The sequence below is a fragment of the Pelodiscus sinensis genome, chromosome 19 (genome assembly GCF_052426305.1).
Source record: "Pelodiscus sinensis isolate ZL-2025 chromosome 19, ASM5242630v1, whole genome shotgun sequence".
NCBI classification, from domain to species: domain Eukaryota; kingdom Metazoa; phylum Chordata; order Testudines; family Trionychidae; genus Pelodiscus; species Pelodiscus sinensis.
Window position 1 is genome coordinate 2,965,785 of NC_143070.1, and position 18,108 is coordinate 2,983,892.

The 18,108-nt window shown below is 49.1% G+C and overlaps 1 protein-coding gene across 1 annotated transcript; it reads left to right on the forward strand.

Moving 5' to 3' along the window:
• Window positions 1-813: 813 nt before the first annotated feature.
• LOC149522057 (uncharacterized) lies at window positions 814-4,483 on the forward strand. The gene is made up of 2 exons (XM_089770720.1): window positions 814-1,282; window positions 4,032-4,483. The coding sequence occupies exons 1-2, from the start codon at window positions 829-831 to the stop codon at window positions 4,481-4,483; spliced, it is 906 nt and encodes a 301-aa protein (XP_089626846.1). The 5' UTR covers window positions 814-828.
• The last annotated feature ends 13,625 nt before the right edge of the window (window positions 4,484-18,108 follow it).

The following is an 18,108-nucleotide window of genomic DNA, read 5'->3' on the forward strand; positions in this document are numbered from 1 at the left end:
GACACTGTGCGGAGCTAGGCTGGGGATGGAAGGAGATCATAATCCATGGGTCCAGCCACGGCAGCAGAGACGAGGCTGACACCAGGCTAGCTGGGCCCGCTGCTCTCATCCAGGGCAGCTGGGAGCTGGAGGATACAGGACCAGTAGGTCCATACCAGGCTATAGGAGGTGTGACCTGGGGCAGGAATGCTGCAAGAACAGCTGGATTCAGGACGATGGATTCAATTGGCAGACTCTCGTCTCAGCTATAACACTGCCAACCCAGAGCAGGTCCACGGACCTCAGTCGGGTCCCTCTGGGTTTACACTGAGCTTTCCAAGATCTGAATCTGGCCCTGCCGTCACGGGGGTGACTCCAGATTGAGACCAAAGCCCTGAGCTTAGAATCCCTCCCTGAATTCATTGACATCCCCTCCTCCCTTCCTCCCCGGGGTCACTCTAGATTTAAGGATGGTCACTGAGAGCTCGTTGATTTTGGTGGGGATACACCAGGATTCACCTCCATTGAAAAGGGAATTTTCAGAGGCTCTGGAACCCCCACAGTGGTTTTGCACTTCTTGGTTTCCTAGCACTTGATCTGTGGCATTTAAACACTGGGATGCGGGAAGCTACAATGATTATAAGGAACCAGTTCCCTTCACAATACTTACTGGTGCGGGAATTGTGATTTCCCCAGGCAAAGGGGCAGCCACTGGTCCATGATGCATGGTCGGGAGGTCTGTCAACCCAGGGTGGGAAAATAAGTCCTCCTGTTTTTTCTCCTGTCCATGGTACTGAAAGTTCTCTCCTTCATGCAGGTCCTACGCCCCCTGTCTCTGGCGCGCTCACCATGGCTTTTTTGACCCAGGACCAACAAAGTATGATCACCCGGGGGATGAAGTCCCTGGTGTCTCTGGCCAGGGAGCTGAGCTCTTCCAGTGTCAACCCAGATGCTCACAAGGAGATGCAGGGACACGCCCGGCGTGCGTGCGAGGAAATGAAAGCTGTGGAGAGCCAGCTGGAAAGCCAGAAGCACGTCATGGACTCCCACTACGTGACCCTGCTGGAGAAGAGGGCACACCTGAACAATGAAAAGAGTCAAAGAGAATTAAGCCAGGCGCTCTTACAGATCCAACTGAAACATCACGCGAACACCAAGGCCTACGCCCAAGAAATGCTCAGCGCGGCAGAGGGGCACCTGAAGGAGCTCCAGGATTTGCAGAAGGAGGTGAGGAAGGAGAAAAACTGGCTTAAAATGGCAAGAACCATCGCCCTGCTGTTCATGCCTCTTTCCACGCTCATGGGTAGGTATCGACCGAGCCCGCCCCATCGCACGGGGCACAGCCAGTCAACAGCACTGCTGGAAGGACCCTTGTGTCAGCAGCTCAGTGCTGGTTCTAACCCACTGAGGAGAGGGGACGAGCTGGCGTAGGCGGCAGGAAATGGGGCACATGGGACACTCAACCTCCCCTCCTCCTGGTTAGCGGCTTTAGGTGCATCTTTGCGGCTGCTATGTCCACTCTCTGCTTTGCAATCTTGGCAGAGGCTGAGCAGGGCAGAGACTGACCCTCTGTGTGGCTGCTAGTGGGAACCTAGGGGATAGGTTGCTCACCTGTGGAGAACAGGGTCACAGGTTCAAGTCCTGCCTCCCCTGGGTCAGGACAGGAGGGATAAGGGGGTGCCCTGAGGGTAAAGTGGTGGGGTGGATACCTGTGTGGCCTAGGAGAAAGGGTGCTAGCATGGGGTTGTGGGTTCAAGTGCTGCCTCTCCCAAGTCAGGATGAGCATTGGCAGAGGGAGAAAGTAGGGAATGTTTGGATGGGGAGGCCATGTTTATGCTAATGAAGCAGGGGATATTTAAATCCCCGCTTCGTGAGCAATTTCAATCTGACTAATCTACATCGCTCTGTCGACAGAGAGGTGTAGTGTAGACACAGCCCCTCTTGTCCCATGCTGCTGCCTATGATACAGAGGGGCTACGTCTACACTGGCCCCTCTTCCGTAAGGGGCATGTAAATTTCAAGAGTCGTCGTAGGGAAATCCGCGGGGGATTTAAATATCCCCCGCGGCATTTAAATAAAAATGGCCGCCGCTTTTTTCCGGCTTTTAAAAAAGCCGGAAAAGAGCGTCTAGACTGGCCCCGATCCTCCGGAAAAAGTGCCCTTTTCCGGAGGGTCTTATTCTTACTTTGAAAAGGGCGCTTTTTCCGGAGGATCGGGGCCAGTCTAGACGCTCTTTTCCGGCTTTTTTAAAAGCCGGAAAAAAGCGGCGGCCATTTTTATTTAAATGCCGCAGGGGATATTTAAATCCCCCGCGGATTTCCCTACGACGACTCTTGAAATTTACATGCCCCTTACGGAAGAGGGGCCAGTGTAGACGTAGCCAGGCAGTAGTGCAGGGTGGCAGCAGCCCCTGTCAGGGCAGGGGGGTCTGAGGTCCTGACTGCCCAATTTGGCTCCTAATACACTTTAAATGCAGAGCCACAGCAGGGGTTGTTCCTGGACCTGATGCAAACCATGACTGAGCCAGGCTGTTGGTCAGCCTGCTAAAAAAATTCCATGGCAGTGGGGAGTGGGGACGGGAAATATGTGTAGTTTATAGCATTTAACCTATAAGCTTTTGCTTGTTGATTAATCAGTTAAACAACTCTATTATTACATTCTGATTGTGAAGTCCAAGAATATAACTGGGTTCATAAAAGAACTAGCTCCATGAACTGCACGGCACGCAACAGTTGGAGGTGTGCCATGGAGAGAACTGAATTCAAAATGGCCGCCCTTAAAGGAGCAAGCCTCCTTAAGCCTCTTTTTTTTTTTCCCCTGACAACAACCTTTTCCTGGGGCTTTTTGTTTTGGTCAACAACCTTTCCCTGGGGAATGGCCACCCTTAAAGGAGTAAGCCTCCTTTTTTTTGGTCAACAAAAAATCCTTGGTGTTCCCCATAAAAAAATTATTTGTTTGGTTTCAAAAGTTTAAGAAACACTTGTCTAGAGTGTCAGCTTCTTGTGCAAGAAGTTTTTTTCAGAAGAGATCTTCGGGAAAAACTACTTGTGCAAGAGAAGGTATGTCTAGACTACAGGCTTTTGTTGACAGAGGCTTTGTTGACAGATACTGTCGACAAAGAGTATCTAGATGACATCCAGTTCTGTCGACACAGTAAGCCGCTTTGTTGACATGAGAGTGTAGACACAAAGGACAGTGTAGATGCAATAACGCCTTCTGTTGACAGAACTCTGTTGACAAAATGCGTTATTCCTCGTAGAATGAGGTTTACTGCCATAGACAAAACTGCTGAGTTCTGTCGACATTATGTCAACAGAACTCAGCGGTAGTGTAGACACAGGTATAGTTTTGTCAACAAAAGTGGACTTTTATCGACAAAACCCTGTAGTCTAGACAAAGTATCCACACTGCAAAAGTGCCTCGAAAAAGCAATGTGCTTTTGTGAAAGAGAGCGTCCGGACTGCATGGACGCTCTCTTGAACGTAAGCTCTGACTGCTATGCACAGAATGGCCATTCATGGATCTAGTTCTTTTATGAACCCGGTTATATTCTTGGACTTCACCAGGGCACCTGTGCGTTTTCCTCTTGCCTCTTTTTTCACAAAAAATCCCTCTTCCCTGTCCACACATACCTTTCCGTGCCAGAACTCTTTCACAAAAAGGCATTCTTCCTTGTAGAATGAGGATTACCAATGTCGGAAAAAACCCCTCTGTTCTTTTAATTTTTTTTTTTTACAGAAGAACGCGCTTGCAGTGTGGACTTAACTCAAGTTTTATGGGAAAAATGGTCATTTTTCCAACAAAACTCTGTACTGTAGACATACTTCTAGTCTGGCCACTCTGATTCTCTTATGTGGCAATACAGCTCCTGGTTTTGGCCACAATATTTCAGTTTTTGGCTGTAATAGATTGATGGAAAGCTGCCATTTTCTGTGGACAGCAGAAACTTTTGGAAACAATTTCATGGAGATAAACTCCCAATGTCCTCTCAGAAATGGTTGGGTTTTGGCCAGTTTTATATATGATCTGTAATACCGGCCCTTTCGTTTCAGCTGGGATCGTAGCTGCCATTTTCCAGACCTCCCTGATCACGGCTCAGCGAGCCGAGGAAGAGCTGCAAAAAGCCATCGGCCTCTACGAAACCAAAGTCTCTGAATACAAACAAAGCCTTTGCAGATACGACCTTGAGAAGGAAGAAATTGACGTGAAGAGTCATGCTGACGAGAAAAAAATGGAGGCGCTCACAAGGGAACTTTTAGAACTGGAGAAGACAATGGAAAGGAAGGAGCAGTTTCTCCGCAACCTGTCTCTGCTGGTCGGGAACTTAGAGGTACTTGAGTCAAAGTTGGACTTTGACTATGAAACTACCTGGGAGGTTCTGGAAGCGGATGTGCTTGAAAGCTTGGAAGGGGACCAAGGGCTGTTGAACTTCCTGGATGGAAAGGAAATCCGGAGCCTGGTCCAAGATCTAAAAAAAACCCTTCAGTCAAGAGCTGACATCTAAAGCAAGGATTTCTACGGAAGCCAAGGGAATAGGTTAGCAGGTCTAGTTCAGATTAATGTCAGTGGGTCCTTTGGCTGTGTCTACACTGGGCCACTTATTCCGGAAAAGCAGCTGCTTTTCCAGAATAAGCTGCGAGCTGTCTACACTGGCCGCTTGCTTTTCTGGAAAAGCAAGGACGATCTACTGTACAAAATCAGCCGCTATTCCGGAAAAACTATTCTGCTCCCGCTCGGGCATAAGTCCTTATTTCGGAACACTGTTCCGGAAAAGGGCCAGTGTAGACAGCCCAGTAATCTTTTCCGGAAAAAAGCCCCGATTGTGAAAATGACGCTCGGGGCTCTTTTCCGGAAAAGCGCGTCTACATTGGCCACAGATGCTTTTCCGGAAAAAGGGCTTTTCCGGAAAAGCAGCCTGCCAATGTAGACGCTCTTTTTCCGGAAAAACTGAAAACAGAATAGTATTCCGTTTTAAGCATTTCCGGAAAAAGGTGCCAGTGTAGACGTAGCAGTGTGGGGTTGCTCCAGAGGTATCGTAGGATAAAGTGGAAATCAGAGGGGTGGGGGAAGTGAGTCATGCTAAGAAGGTGAGTGAGAAGGGGACCCCATAAAACCACTTCTGCATCCGGCTTAGGAAATGCTACGTATCCTTGCAACTGTTAGGTGGCTCTGGGATCAAAGGATGCCGATGGATTTTGGCCATTATTTTCAGCAGGGGCAAGATATCATACATGATGCATAAGACGGCGATTCTGCCACAAAGGTCACAGATTTCGTGACTCTCTGCGACCTCTGTGACTCCCACACTGCAGTGGCAGGTGTAGCTGACCACAGGACCGGCCGGGCCGGATGCTGTAGGGTTTTGTTGTTGTTGTTGTTTTCAATGTTTTCCCTGTACTGCTTTGAACTTAAGAATGATCGTGCTTGTGTAGACAAGCTAAGGGGTAACTTGTGACGGCCGCGATTTCAGCTGTTCGTAGCCTCTGGAGGGAGAGCAAAGCACAGATGCTGACCGAGCCGAGTCCACTGTCGGGGAGTACAAATCCATAGTGGTTCGGGAGACTTTACTGACAAGTATTATTGCACTTTGATGGACAATGAATCTAGCTGGGCTCCTTTGATCCTCATCTGATTTTACATAAGAACATAAGAACGGCCGTACTGGGTCAGATCAAAGGCCCATCTAGACCAGTTTCCTGTCTGCCCACAGTGGCCAACACCAGGTGCCCCAGAGAGGGTGGACCGAAGACAATGATCAAGCGATTTGTCTCCTGCCATCCCTCTCCAGCCTCTGACAAACAGAGGCCAGGGACACCATTTCTATCCCCTGGTGTCTGGGGGGTTTTTGTGGCCTCTGGGGGCTCTGTTGGAGTCTGCTGTGTTGACTACACGCACAAAGTCAACACCACACACATGCACGCAGCCAAACGGTTATTAGCATTGGACAGAGTAGAATACCTGCCCGGACATTACACCCGTGACTTCTGACACCCACACTGTCAAAACTCTGTAGCTGGTTCGGTGTCTGTGTTACTCGGCTTTGGGGGCTGTTACCCCAACTCTGTGCCTTGGCTGGGGGAGACCAGAGCTGCCCTGCAGGACAGGAAGGTGGGGAGTCCCAGAGGGCAGGCTGGTAGGCTCAGTGGTATGATCAGCACATCGGGTGACAGTCCCAAGGGGACCTCTGGGATCGAACCCATCCCACATCCAACCATGATTTTAGAACTGCCAGTGTCAGAGAAGCCAGCATGACCCTTTGGGAGTTGTTCCGGGGGTTATAAATCTCGCTGGCTTTTAAGAAACGAGTCTGGATTTCTAGCCTGCGTTTATCTAGCTTCGATTTCCAGTCATTGTAAAACTTTTGGTGGATAGATTGAAGTGCTTGATGTGATCAAATTTCTGCGCCCACAGACGTGCTCACGGACAGTGGCCAACTCAGCCCTTCACCTTCTCTTTAAGGCACACAGATTGGTCCAAAGATTAGACAACATGCCTTATAAAGGAGCGCATTCTCGTGGCTCTTCTCAGGATGATGTGCAAAACATTCCTCGTAAATGGTGCACGCCAGAACCCATAGACACTAACTTCCCATCTTGCTAGCCTCCCTCTCCCTGCTACCTGCGTCCACTCCATCCCTTCCCCCAAACTGCTGCCACGCCTCTTCCTGCCTCTGCTCCACCCCTGCCCCTCCTTTCCCCCTCCTTCCCCTCCCTTCCAGAGCTTGTGAATCAGCTGTCCACAGTGTTCTGGAAGAGCTGGGGGGGGGGAGTTGGTAAGTGCAGGGACGTTAGCATGCAAGAGGCATGGGGCAAGGGCTGGGGGGGAGCTTGGCTGCTGGGGGGTGCTCTGCACCCACTAATTTTTCCCGGTGGGTGTTTCGGCCGCAGAGCACACATGGCGTCGATGCCTGTGGCAGAACTGGATACTGGATGCCAGCAGCCAAACAGCCTCCTGACTCTCGCTCAAGAGTCCCCCTGCTTATGCCTCCTAGAATCACATTCGCCTTTTGGGAGCTCCTGTTCTGCTGGCAACCCCAAAGCTTTTTCAGACCCTGCTTCCCAGTTTAGAGTCCCCTTCCTCTCCGTGACAAAGGGGTCTCACAAAACTGAGCGTCAGGGCAACACAACGGCAAATACATTTGAATGTTGATACGTGCGAAGTCATGCACATTGGGAAAAACACAAACCCAACTGGACGTACAATACGATGGGGAGTCATTTAGCTCCAGCCCCTCAAGAGAGAGATCTTGGAGCCATTGTCTCAGAAACCATCCACTCCGTGTGCAGCGGCCATGAAAACAGCAAACAGAACGCTGGAACTCATTAGGCAAGGAATGAATATAAGATACAAAACATCATATTGCCTCTGTATAGTAAGAAACAAAAGACAGGACTATGCAGCACTTTAAAGACTAACAAGATGGTTTATTAGGGGATGAGCTTTCGTGGGCCCGACCCACTTCCTCAGATCATATTCTGGAAGAGAATTGGCATGACTGTAGATACCAAAGGAATACAAAAAAAGAAGTGAACACCTTATTAAACTGACAAATCAGGTTTACAGCAGAAGGTGGGGTGAGGGAGAGAGAGGAAGGGGATACTTGTCTATGAGTCAATGAATGGCTAATCAGGGGTATTAAGTGGGGAAGCCGTCTTTGTAATGAGTAAGCTAATTAGCATCTTTGTTAAGGCCCATTCGTAAAGTGTCAAATTTAAGCATGAATGACAGTTCTGAAGTTTCTCTTTGTAGTCTGATGTGTTAAAGTCTCTTTGAAGTAAGATGCATGGAGTAAGGTCGTTAAGACTATGTTCAGGTAGGCTGAAATGCAAACCAACTGCTTTTTCCTTGTGAATATGTCTGTCTGATGTCTGATTTGTGGGCATTAATTCTTTGGTGAAGTGTCTGAGAAGTTTGTCCAGTATACATAGCAGAAGGACACTGTTGGCACATGATGGCATCAATTATATTTCTGGATGAACAGGAATATGTGTCCTTCATCCTGTAACAGACATGGTTAGGTCCAGTGAAAGCCTGATGAATCTCTTCCCCTTCCCTTTCCCCCAGGCAATCTATTAGTTTAAAAGTGAAATCTGTTCGAGCCGGCCAATCGTATTAGCATGACATTGATCTGGTGAAAGAGCCATTAAGTAGCGATGAAAACCTTGAACAGGCACCTGCCAACCTGAATTTACTGACAAGTGCCACATGCAGCAGACAGATAGAATTATCAACACCGCACCCTTCCGAAGAGTAATCCTAATAAATGAGCATGGCCCAAAATAATAGGATAAACTGGTAGCTTATCTTGAATACATACTGTGTGCAGGTGAGGTTGCCTCATCTGAAAAGAGGTATATTGGAATTGGAAATGGCGTGTATTCTCTCTCATTACACAAGAAACTAGGGGATCACCAAGGCACATCTAGACAACAAGCTTTTGTTGATAGAGGCTTTGTCAACAGATACTTCTGTCGACAAAGAGCATCTAGAATATATCTAGTTCTGTTGACAAAGCTAGCCTCTTTGTCGACATCACAGCGTAGACGCAAAGGACAGTGTAGATGCAATAACGCCTTCTGTCAACAGATCTTTGTCGACAAAAGGCGTTATTCCTCGTAGAATGAGGTTTATCGCCGTCTACAAAACTGCCGAGTTCTGTCGACGTTATGTCGACAGAACTCAACGGCAGTGTAGATGCAAGTATAGTTTTGTTGACAAAAGTCCACTTTTGTCAACAAAACCCTGTAGTCTAGACACACCCCAAATGAAATTCACAGGCGGCAGGTTTAAAACAAATAAAAGAAAGTACTACTTCACATGGTGCACAGTCAACTTGTGGAACTCCTTGCCAGAGGATGTTGTCAGGGCCAAGATTGTAACAGAGTTCAAGAAAGCACTAGATCCATTCATGAAGGTTGGGTTCATCCATGGCTATTAGCCAGAATGGGTAGGAATGGTGTCGCTAGCTCCTGTTTGTCTGGATGGATGACAGAGGAGGGATCACGCAATGATTTCCTGTTCTGTTCACTCCCTCTAGGGCACCTGGCCTTGGCCACTGTCAAGGCAGGACACTGGGTAGATGGACCTTTGGTCTGACCCACTGTAGCCTTTGATATGTTCTTAAGTATGGCCTGTGTTCTTTACTCCTAGATGTACGGCTTTGCATTTAGCTATATACCAATGTACCGGGTTTCCTTGTGCCCTGTATACAAAGCATCCAGTTGCTCTGTAACGATGATGTGTCCTCTTCACTCCTGACCACTCCCCCCACCTTTGTGTGGTCTGCAAACTTTACCCTTGACAATTTTCTATGTTCTTCTATCAAAATGTTCAGTCGTGTAGAGCCAAGCTCTGTGCAGGATCCAGTTAATATTTCATTTCCTGCATGCCAGGCTGATTGTGGGTTGGCCTTAATTCTTAAGAAAATGTCACGAAAGCTCATCATCTAATAAACCATCTTGTTAAAGTGCTACATTGTCCTGCATTTTGCTTCAGCTACCCCAGACTAACACGGCTACATTTCTATCGCTATTTCACATAGTTCAAAGTCTCGAAGAAATCCGAGCCTGTAGCATCAGTGCTATTACATTCATGATCAGTCGACTTTTGTTGCAATCTCTCTCTCGCCCTACGAGGATTCATATTCAGCCACAAGAACCTGAGATTCCCGCAAGCTCATTTGCATGAGCACTACGATACAGTGAGGTCTGGTTTCACTAGACGCTCGCCAGACTCTGCAGACCAGCTCTGACTGCACAAGGCATCAGACACTGAGAAAAAGCCAGGCAACTTCCTCACCACCGAAAGGTGAGTCTTGCCTTCTGTTGGGTGTGGGTAAGGGAGAAGAGGAACAAAAAAGACTTTGAGCTATACTTATTATTATTTATGAAGGCAATTACTCCAGTGCAGTGTTTCTTAAACGTTTCAAGACCAAGGAACACGAAATAATACTTTTTTTTTATGGGGGACACCAGGGTTTTTTTGTTGAGGGGGGAAAAAAAAAGGTCAAGGGGGAAAGAGTCAGGAAAGTTATTGAGCACAAAAAAAAAAAAAAAGTCACCTGTCCCTTTTAAGGGCAGCCATTTTGAATTCTTTTATTCTCTGCAGCACACCTCTGACTGCCTTGCGGCACATCGGTGTGCCATGGAACACAGTTTAAGAAACACTGGTGTAGACACACCCTGAGTCAGGAAAAGATCAAACGTGCAGTTACAAACCTGGAACTAACTGGCTAGGCAGGCAACCTGCTGTAACAGGTGACACAGTCGATCACAAATGGAAGGAGCCAGTAATGGGCTGGAGTTGCATCAACCCAGTATCTTTCAAAAAAAAGCCTCTGTCGAAAAAGAGCATCTAGACTACAACCAGTAGGGCCGGGGTGGCCGACCCACAGCTCACAAGCCACATGCAGCTCTTTCCTCCTTAAAATGCAGCTCATGAAGCCACGCCTGCGCCCTCGAAATAGCTCCTGGTTCCCCGTACTCACCACCTGGCGAGGTAAAACAAAATACACCAGAAAGTTAGGAGCCTAATGTGGTCAAAAAGCCAACCAGAGGTTTTTTTTTTTTTTTTAAAGGGGCAAGGTCTTTTTTTTTCCTCAACAACTTTTTTGCCTCCGCTCTTTGTGCGATAGCCACAGCTATTTTAGCTCTTTGCGTGCAACGGCTTGGCCACCCTGGGATAGGAGGTTAAGGTGCCCCTAACCGAAGATCTGTAAGTGCTGTAGGTGATGAGGCAGCTAAGGCACCCAAATGTTCAGTACTGAGTCCTGGGACCTGGGCTTTGTGATATAGGGGAGATTGTATTCCCTGGTTGCTTTGTTATGTCGTGTGTGATTCCTGCTGTCCCGTCCTGTTTTGTTGTAACCTCGCGCGTGTGTGTGTGTGTGTGTGTGTGTGTGTTTGTGTGTGTGTGTGTGTGCGCGTGCACTCCTGTGCCTCAGTTTCCCTGGGCATTGCACAGATGCCGGGTGGGGATGGGAATAGCGGGAGTGGCTCTCACTAAGAGGAGGCTGCCCCAGGCAATACACAACAATAGCTCAGACTGTCTTGTAAACCAGAGCTCAGGGTAGGAGAGCAACCAGGCGACACCTTGCTGGAGGAATCGGAACAAAGGAAGAGGCGGGGCTGCTAGCAGGGCTGGGACCCGTTCCTGAGGGTGGGAGTGACTCTAGGCTGGGGGAGGATACAAGGAGGGAGGCAGGGCCCTCTCTCCCCAAGTGGACCTGCACTGGCTGCTCCTGGCTCCTGTAACCCCAATTCTGAGCTATGCTGTGTCCCTGCCAACCAATACACTTTCTGTTCTTCTTGCCGGTTGAGAGTCTTGTCTGGCTGCAGATGGGGGTGCAGGGCCTGCTGATCTCCCCAGAGACTTTCCGTGCTAAACAGACCCAGGGCAGAAGGAGAAGCAGAGCGATAGGCCGGTGACGTGACTCCTTGGTCAGAAAACGACACTGCCTCATGACCCTACAGGGAGGAATTCAACTCACCGCTCTGCTGTGATCACGACATTGGCGCTACATCACGGGGGTAATTCTGCGCCCCCTTATGCAAAGTTGCCATCTGAGGTCTCCCGTCCTTATGTCGGGTGGCTGCAGGGGGAATGTACCCGTCCCATCAGCCTACAGAGAGCGGGGTGTTCTTATTCCCACCTGCCGATCGATTTGATGATGGATGGGTCAATAAATAAACGGGTGGAATGGGTTGATAAAAAAGTCCCTGAATCTTGGACGCTTGCGCCCTGACTCTGATCTTAGAACACGTTTCTCCAACCTCTGGCATGTTCCTCTGGAGACTTTCTGTGCTGGTTTTGATAGGGTTACTCATTGCAGGTAATCTCAGGCTAGGACCAAAACAGAGCTGAGTGTCGGCAAAGCAGACAAGCGGTGGAAGGCGACTCAGCGGATGATGGAGCCGAACACCAACTGGGCGGAGTACCTCGCGCCAGCCTCCATCATCCTGACCAATGTGGATCAGCTGACGTCCCTCTCTCTCAGTGGGGGAGATGTCTCCATCAACAACAGCCTTTCAGAACAGCCAAAATCTTTCGGGGCTTGCGTGGCGCTCGTGAACGCGCAAGTCTGGTGGTCCTTCTACAATGCCCAAAAGATCATGAACAGGATCAAAGGGCACTTCAGAGGGGTCTCCAGGATGATGGCAAAGACTCTCTTGGACTTCTCCCAGGAAGAAGTGGAGAAAACTCCCCCCACGAGTCAGCTAGAAACCAAACGACGGAGCATGCACAAAACAGCACAGACATGCAAGGACTTGGCGTGGAAGCTCGAAACCCCATTCTCTCCTGTGATTAACCTGCTCCAAAAGCTGCTGCAGGCCTTTGAAGCTGCCGAGAAGGGCTGCGAGGCTGAGCTGACGCGTGTACGAGCGCTGAAGGCAACCATCACCGTGAAGCCATTCAAGGAGGAGCCGGAGCCGGATGGAAGGAAGAGGAAAGAGGAGCTGGACGAGGCCTTGAAGGATTACAAAAAAGCCTTCCCCACGTGGGGCATGTCTGCTAGCATGGGCTTGATACAGGCTCTAAAAACCGCCCTCACTAACTCCGAGGCAGGACCTGGGGCTATTACCACAGAGCAGGATGAAACTGACCCAATGGAGATGGCTTTCCAAGAAGTGAAGCTGAAGTGGGAGGCGTTGACATCAGCCCTGGAGCAAGAGGAGAGGCAATTTCGGAGCCTCGAGAAGCAAAACCAGGAGCTGTCGGACACTGAATGTGACGCCAAGAAGCGCGAGGTGAGAGAAGGCGAGTTAGAGGCAGCTGGGAGGACCCTGATCCCGGGGATGGAGGCTCTGAGGAGCATGACGCAGCAGTGGGAGAACATGGCGCGATTCATGGAGCGCATCTCCGGGGAGATCAACTCCTGCTTCACAAACTATTCTGATGCCGTCCAACGATTCCAGCAGCTCAAAAACCCCTCGGCAATGGACCAGATCTACAGCCAGACGCTCAGTGCGGCCGGCGTGGCTCAGTTTGTGCAGGAGATCTCTGACACCTACGTCACCGTCTCTAACACATACCTGATGCCTCTGTTGGAAGAGATGAAGAAAATCACGACCAAGTCTTCCTACGAGAGTCTCCGATCCAAGGAAAAGATAGAGGAGACCCAGGAGAAAATCTCCACGCTGATTCGGGAGAAGGAGGAAGCGTTTAAGAATAAAGTAAAACAGCAGATGGAGACCATCAAGAGGGAGATAAAGGCCAAGCAGCCTCCGGTGAGTAAGGAGAAGCTGAAGTCGATGGAAGATGCCCTACAGCAGGCAATGAGGGAGCTGTCCATTCAATAGGAAGATCAATATGAATACGACCTCCTAGTGAAGTCCCAGCTATAGCTTCGTGATCAAGCGATCACAGATTTCTACCTTTCCTGCTGCTTTGATTTCCGCTTGGAGCGCCCAACCGGACGCGTTCTCACGGGTCACTCGCAAAAGGTCCAGCCACCCCCACGTCAACCTTCTTGGGAAAGTCAGGAGCACCTTGGCAGGAATAGGAATTAACAAGTAGCACCTCAGGAAGGCCAGGGCCTTAAAAAGCTTGCTCCTGACTTAAGCAACACGAGGGACTAGCAAGCAGGAGCCACCCACAGGGGAATTTTGCGAGGGAGTTCAGAGGTGGAGTTTGATAGGGGCTAGGTACACTTAACGCTCGTTAAACCAGTGAATCTCAGAGGGTACGTCTACACTAGCCCCCGAGTTCAAACTAGGGAGGCTAATGAGAGTGACCGAAATTACAAATGAAGCGTGGGATTTAAATATCCCATGCTTCATTAGCATGATCCCGGTTGGTCACCATTTTGGAAATTGACTAGCCTGGAGTAACTGCTCGCGTCTACACACGGCAGAGAAAGGCGAATCCGACATAAGCCCCTTACTTCGAATTACCAGTTAAACCTCACGGAATGCCTGTGTAGACGCGGGCAGTTCTTCCGGGCTAGTCAATTTCCAAAATGGCGACCGGCCAGGAACATGCTAATGACGCACGGGAGATTTAAATCCCGCGCTTCATTTGCAATTTTGGTCGCCCTCATTAGCCTCCCTAGTTCGAACTGGGGGCTAGTGTAGACGTACCCAAACTGTGGTCTGCGGATCACTAGCGCGCCGAAGCCCCCAATCTGTGCTGACGCTCCAGCCTCGCATTCCTCACCCCCCCCCCTCCCACAAGACTGGAGCGCCAGCGCCGGCTTCCCACTGGAGGAGGGTGTCGTGTGGGTCGACTTATTTTAGATCCAAGGGACACCCGGACACTCCAGGGCTACTTAACCACTTTCTTATTGATCACACGCTTTAAGCTGTTAATACAGTTGTTTAAGTTTACAAGCCTTAAGAACAATGACTAGACAAGTTAAACCTTCAATACTATACATTCTAAAGCAATTCATACAGCGCAAAGCAATGCAACAGCAATTAGTAACAGATCTACTATCTACAATAATAAAGCCGAGTTCACTTACACTTCATCCATATGCTACCTACAGTGCCAGGCAGGCGGCTGTGGTTCTATTGATTCCCACGTAATTGAACGCCACGCACTGGGGCGTCCGTGTGAAGGGTCTATTTACTTCTAGTTACATCGAACAGGACGTGTGGGTCAGACCTGCCCATTCCTTCCCATCGATTGTTCTTACTAAACCCAATTTATAGCAAAGTGAGAGTTGGTCGTTCTAATAATATTGACCAATTGATTGTGTATTGTGTAGGATACTTAAGACGCCCAATGACCTAGTTGGAATACTCACACACACATGTTTCAATTATCTAACACAGTGTCTCTCAACCAGTGATACGAGTACCCTTAGGGGTACCCGAGAGAAGTCTGGGGGTATGTCAACACAACTGAAATGTTGAGAAAACTGAATTTTTCTTTCAAGTTTGACAGCACTTTATTATTTTTGCACCCAAAAATGTCGTCGCCCATCCAGCTACCATGAAGTTGTTTAAACAAATGTGTTGCACTGGTAGAAAAAAAAATTGTGTGTCTGAAAACTGTAGGTACTGTGGGTATATCCTGCTGCTCAGGATGTTACTGCTGTGGGCGCAGTTGACAGTTTTATGGTTGCATCTGTACTTTTTGCAGACCAGACACAGAAATACCAACTGTAGGGAATAATTCTGGACACTCTGGATGCAGGTGAAAACAAGTCAGAGGATTTATTACACACTCAGCGCTGGTGGAGTGACAACCAGGGGTTAACCTGGTGAACTCTGGTTAAACAAAACATTACAATAGATTATATGGGCGGCAGATGGACGGAGGAGAAGCAATTTGATGGGTTCTAGCAGCAAGACGAAACGGGAACGTAAGCCAATACCCTATGAAAGATTACATAACACCTCCGCCCATCTCCAATTAAACATTTTATCAATAATACAGATAATGATTCCTAACAAGCTACATAAGCCAAACAAAACAGACATGTCAGTGGCAACTTTGTCTATTGGAGTAATGATGCGTCTACTGTGGGAGGATACCGCCTTGTGTTGGCATGGTCCTTGGGTCCCAGACCCATTATCTAGGATTAAAGGAAGACAATGAGCACAAATCAGACTCGTTAACCTTAACGAAGTTTGTTTTGGTGCCAGCCAATGTCTTATCGGAGTGAGGTCCTCTTGGAATGTGGTTGCCAAGGCGACCAGGGTCATGTTAACGTCCTGACTAGAAATCGTCATCTGAAGAAGTGGGTTTTGCCCACCAAAGTTCATGATCCCATCTATATGTGGTGTTAGTCTTTAAAGTGCGACCAGACTATTTGTTGTCATTTAAGTTTTTCCTGTTACAGACTGACTTGGCTTCCCCTCCAAAGATAATGATCAAAAAGTAAGTTTATTTCTTCCTCTCGATGTCCTATCGCATCCTTTCTGCTTAGCGTGTCTCCGAGAGTCTATGCTCGTCAGAGCCGGGAACATCTTCATTTCTATGTTCTGAAAAGGATCCCATATTTGTTGGACTTACAATAACAAAATTTGCCTACCAATTTTGCAATTTTAAATTCTCCCCTCGACTCTGAACCAAACACTTCAATCTGACCAGATGAGACAGAAAATTCGCTCCCCAGAGTCGAAGCAGCCTTTGTCCTATTCTGCTCACCTAATTGCCCGAGACAAACTTGGCATATTTTTTTCTTAAATGGAGCAAAAAAATAACATTCCTTTCTTAATAATGTTGGGCCCAAGCTACCATATTTCCACAATGGCTCAGCAAGGCTGGTGTGTGAGAAAAGAGGAGCACAGTTCGCAAAGCAGCAAAGTCACAATCTGCAAATAAACACACATACACACACAACACTTAGAGGCAGACTGGAAGGCCGTTTTCCCTTCAAGTGAGTTGACTTCCCGTCCCGTCCGGCTTTTATAGTGCGTGGGCCTAACTGGGGGTGAGCGCCATCTAGTGAGTTCCTGTGAGAAACCGTCAAGCAAATCAGCTATTTATGACACTACTAGCTAATGTACCCGGTAATGCCAAAACACAGCATGACGTCAAATGTCTGTCGTATCTCAGTTCTGTGAGGTTTCTGAAAACCAATCCTATTCCAGGTCCATCCCCTGTTTCTGGCTCATCTCGGTTCAGTCTCTTTTCAACGTTCGCTCTGTTCTGTCCATGCTGAGGACAGTGTTCGCGTGGGTGACTTTGTCTTGTTTCTGTGTGGTTTGATGAGACACAGTCCCATTCCAGGCACAGCCCGTTGTCCTGGCACGACCGAACCCTGACCTTGCAGGAAGCTGGGTTAAGAGGAAGTGATGTGCCCAGTTGTGTAGGACTTTCACCATTTAGGAGTTCTTGAACAGACAGAAAGACATGCAGACTAGAGGTTTTTGATCTGAGGTTTTTTGATCTGAGGAAGTGGGTCTGGCCCACGAAAGCTCATCATCTAATAAACCATCTTGTTAGTCTTTAAAGTGCTACATAGTCCTGTATTTTGTTTCAGCTACACCAGACTAACACGGCTACATCTCTATCACTATGCAGACTAGAGGACTTTCCTAGCCTTCCTTCGGTCCTTGAGGGGGCTCAGTGCAGGATTACAGGGGTCAGGCCAAGGCAGCGGGGTGGGGAGGAAACAGGAATCAAGGCAGGGGGGTGGGTGGGGTGCTCAGGGAAAGGGTGCAAGAGTCTGGTCAGTGGGTGGATGTGGGGACACAGGTCTGGGGTGGGGGTACAGGAGCCAGGGCAAGGGTGGGAACTCAGGACAGGGGATGGGGACTCCAGGAGGCAAGGCAGGGGGTTGGGAGATGGGTGGGAATGGCTCAGGGCAGGGCGTGTTGGGTTCAGGAGTCAGGACAAGGAGTTAGGAAGGGGTGAGGAGGTTCCCCAGTGTCAGCAAGGGCAGGGGGACCATGCTGCCCAGCCAGAAGCTGCGCCCCTGGCACAGCTGGGGTGGCAGAGGGGGGCGGGCTGTACTGTCCAAGTAGCAGCTGCTCTCTGGAGCTGTGGCAGAGGCTGCACTTGCTGCCCCCGGTGGTCCTTATACAGTATAACTGTCCCTGCTATCGCAGCCCCCTCACAGCCAGAAATACTTTCAGAGGGGGGGGTCCCCGCAAAAAAGCGTTGAGAATCTCTGTGCTATAGTATTGGCATCAAAACAGTCCGTGAATAGATGTTATAAAACTTTCCTCTTTTTCATGCCGTTGGAAATTCGGCCCACTTAAAGCAAAGACCCCAAAGTGGCTGTCTCCCTTCCTGGCTATGCCTAGGATGGGGAGATAGATGGACTCACTGGGGATCCACCCAGGTAGCAGGTTGGGGTGCCCACAGTCCCACCCTACAAGGGGGCATGCTGGGAGAGGAGGCCCCAGTGGGGCGGCAGGATGGAGTGGGGGTTACAGCCTGGATGGTAGAGTTTTCCACAAGGAGCAGGGCTGAAAGGGCTGTACGGTGTCCATCCTGCACCTCCAGGCTGGGCCTGGTCCTAGCACCAAGAGTCCAGCCTCAGCCCGAAATTTCCTTCCCCGGGCCAAGCCAAGGACGTGTTGATCCAGCCTGGTGTCAGTAACAAGAAACGTTTCTCCAGGCATGTTAGCAATAAGCGGGTGATCAGGGAGGTTACGTCTACACTGCCGTTTTTGCCGGCAGTGAGTATGCAAATGAGGCGTGGGTTAGCATATCACCGTGCCTCATTTGCAT

What these genes read in the sequence shown, in the direction of transcription:
- LOC149522057 (XM_089770720.1), top strand. Translation starts at nt 829, where the DNA reads ATGGCTTTTTTGACCCAGGACCAACAAAGTATGATCACCCGGGGGATG. An exon ending in GCCTCTTTCCACGCTCATGG is followed by an intron (nt 1,283 to 4,031) that starts GTAGGTATCGAC and finishes CTTTCGTTTCAG; the next exon opens with CTGGGATCGTAGCTGCCATT.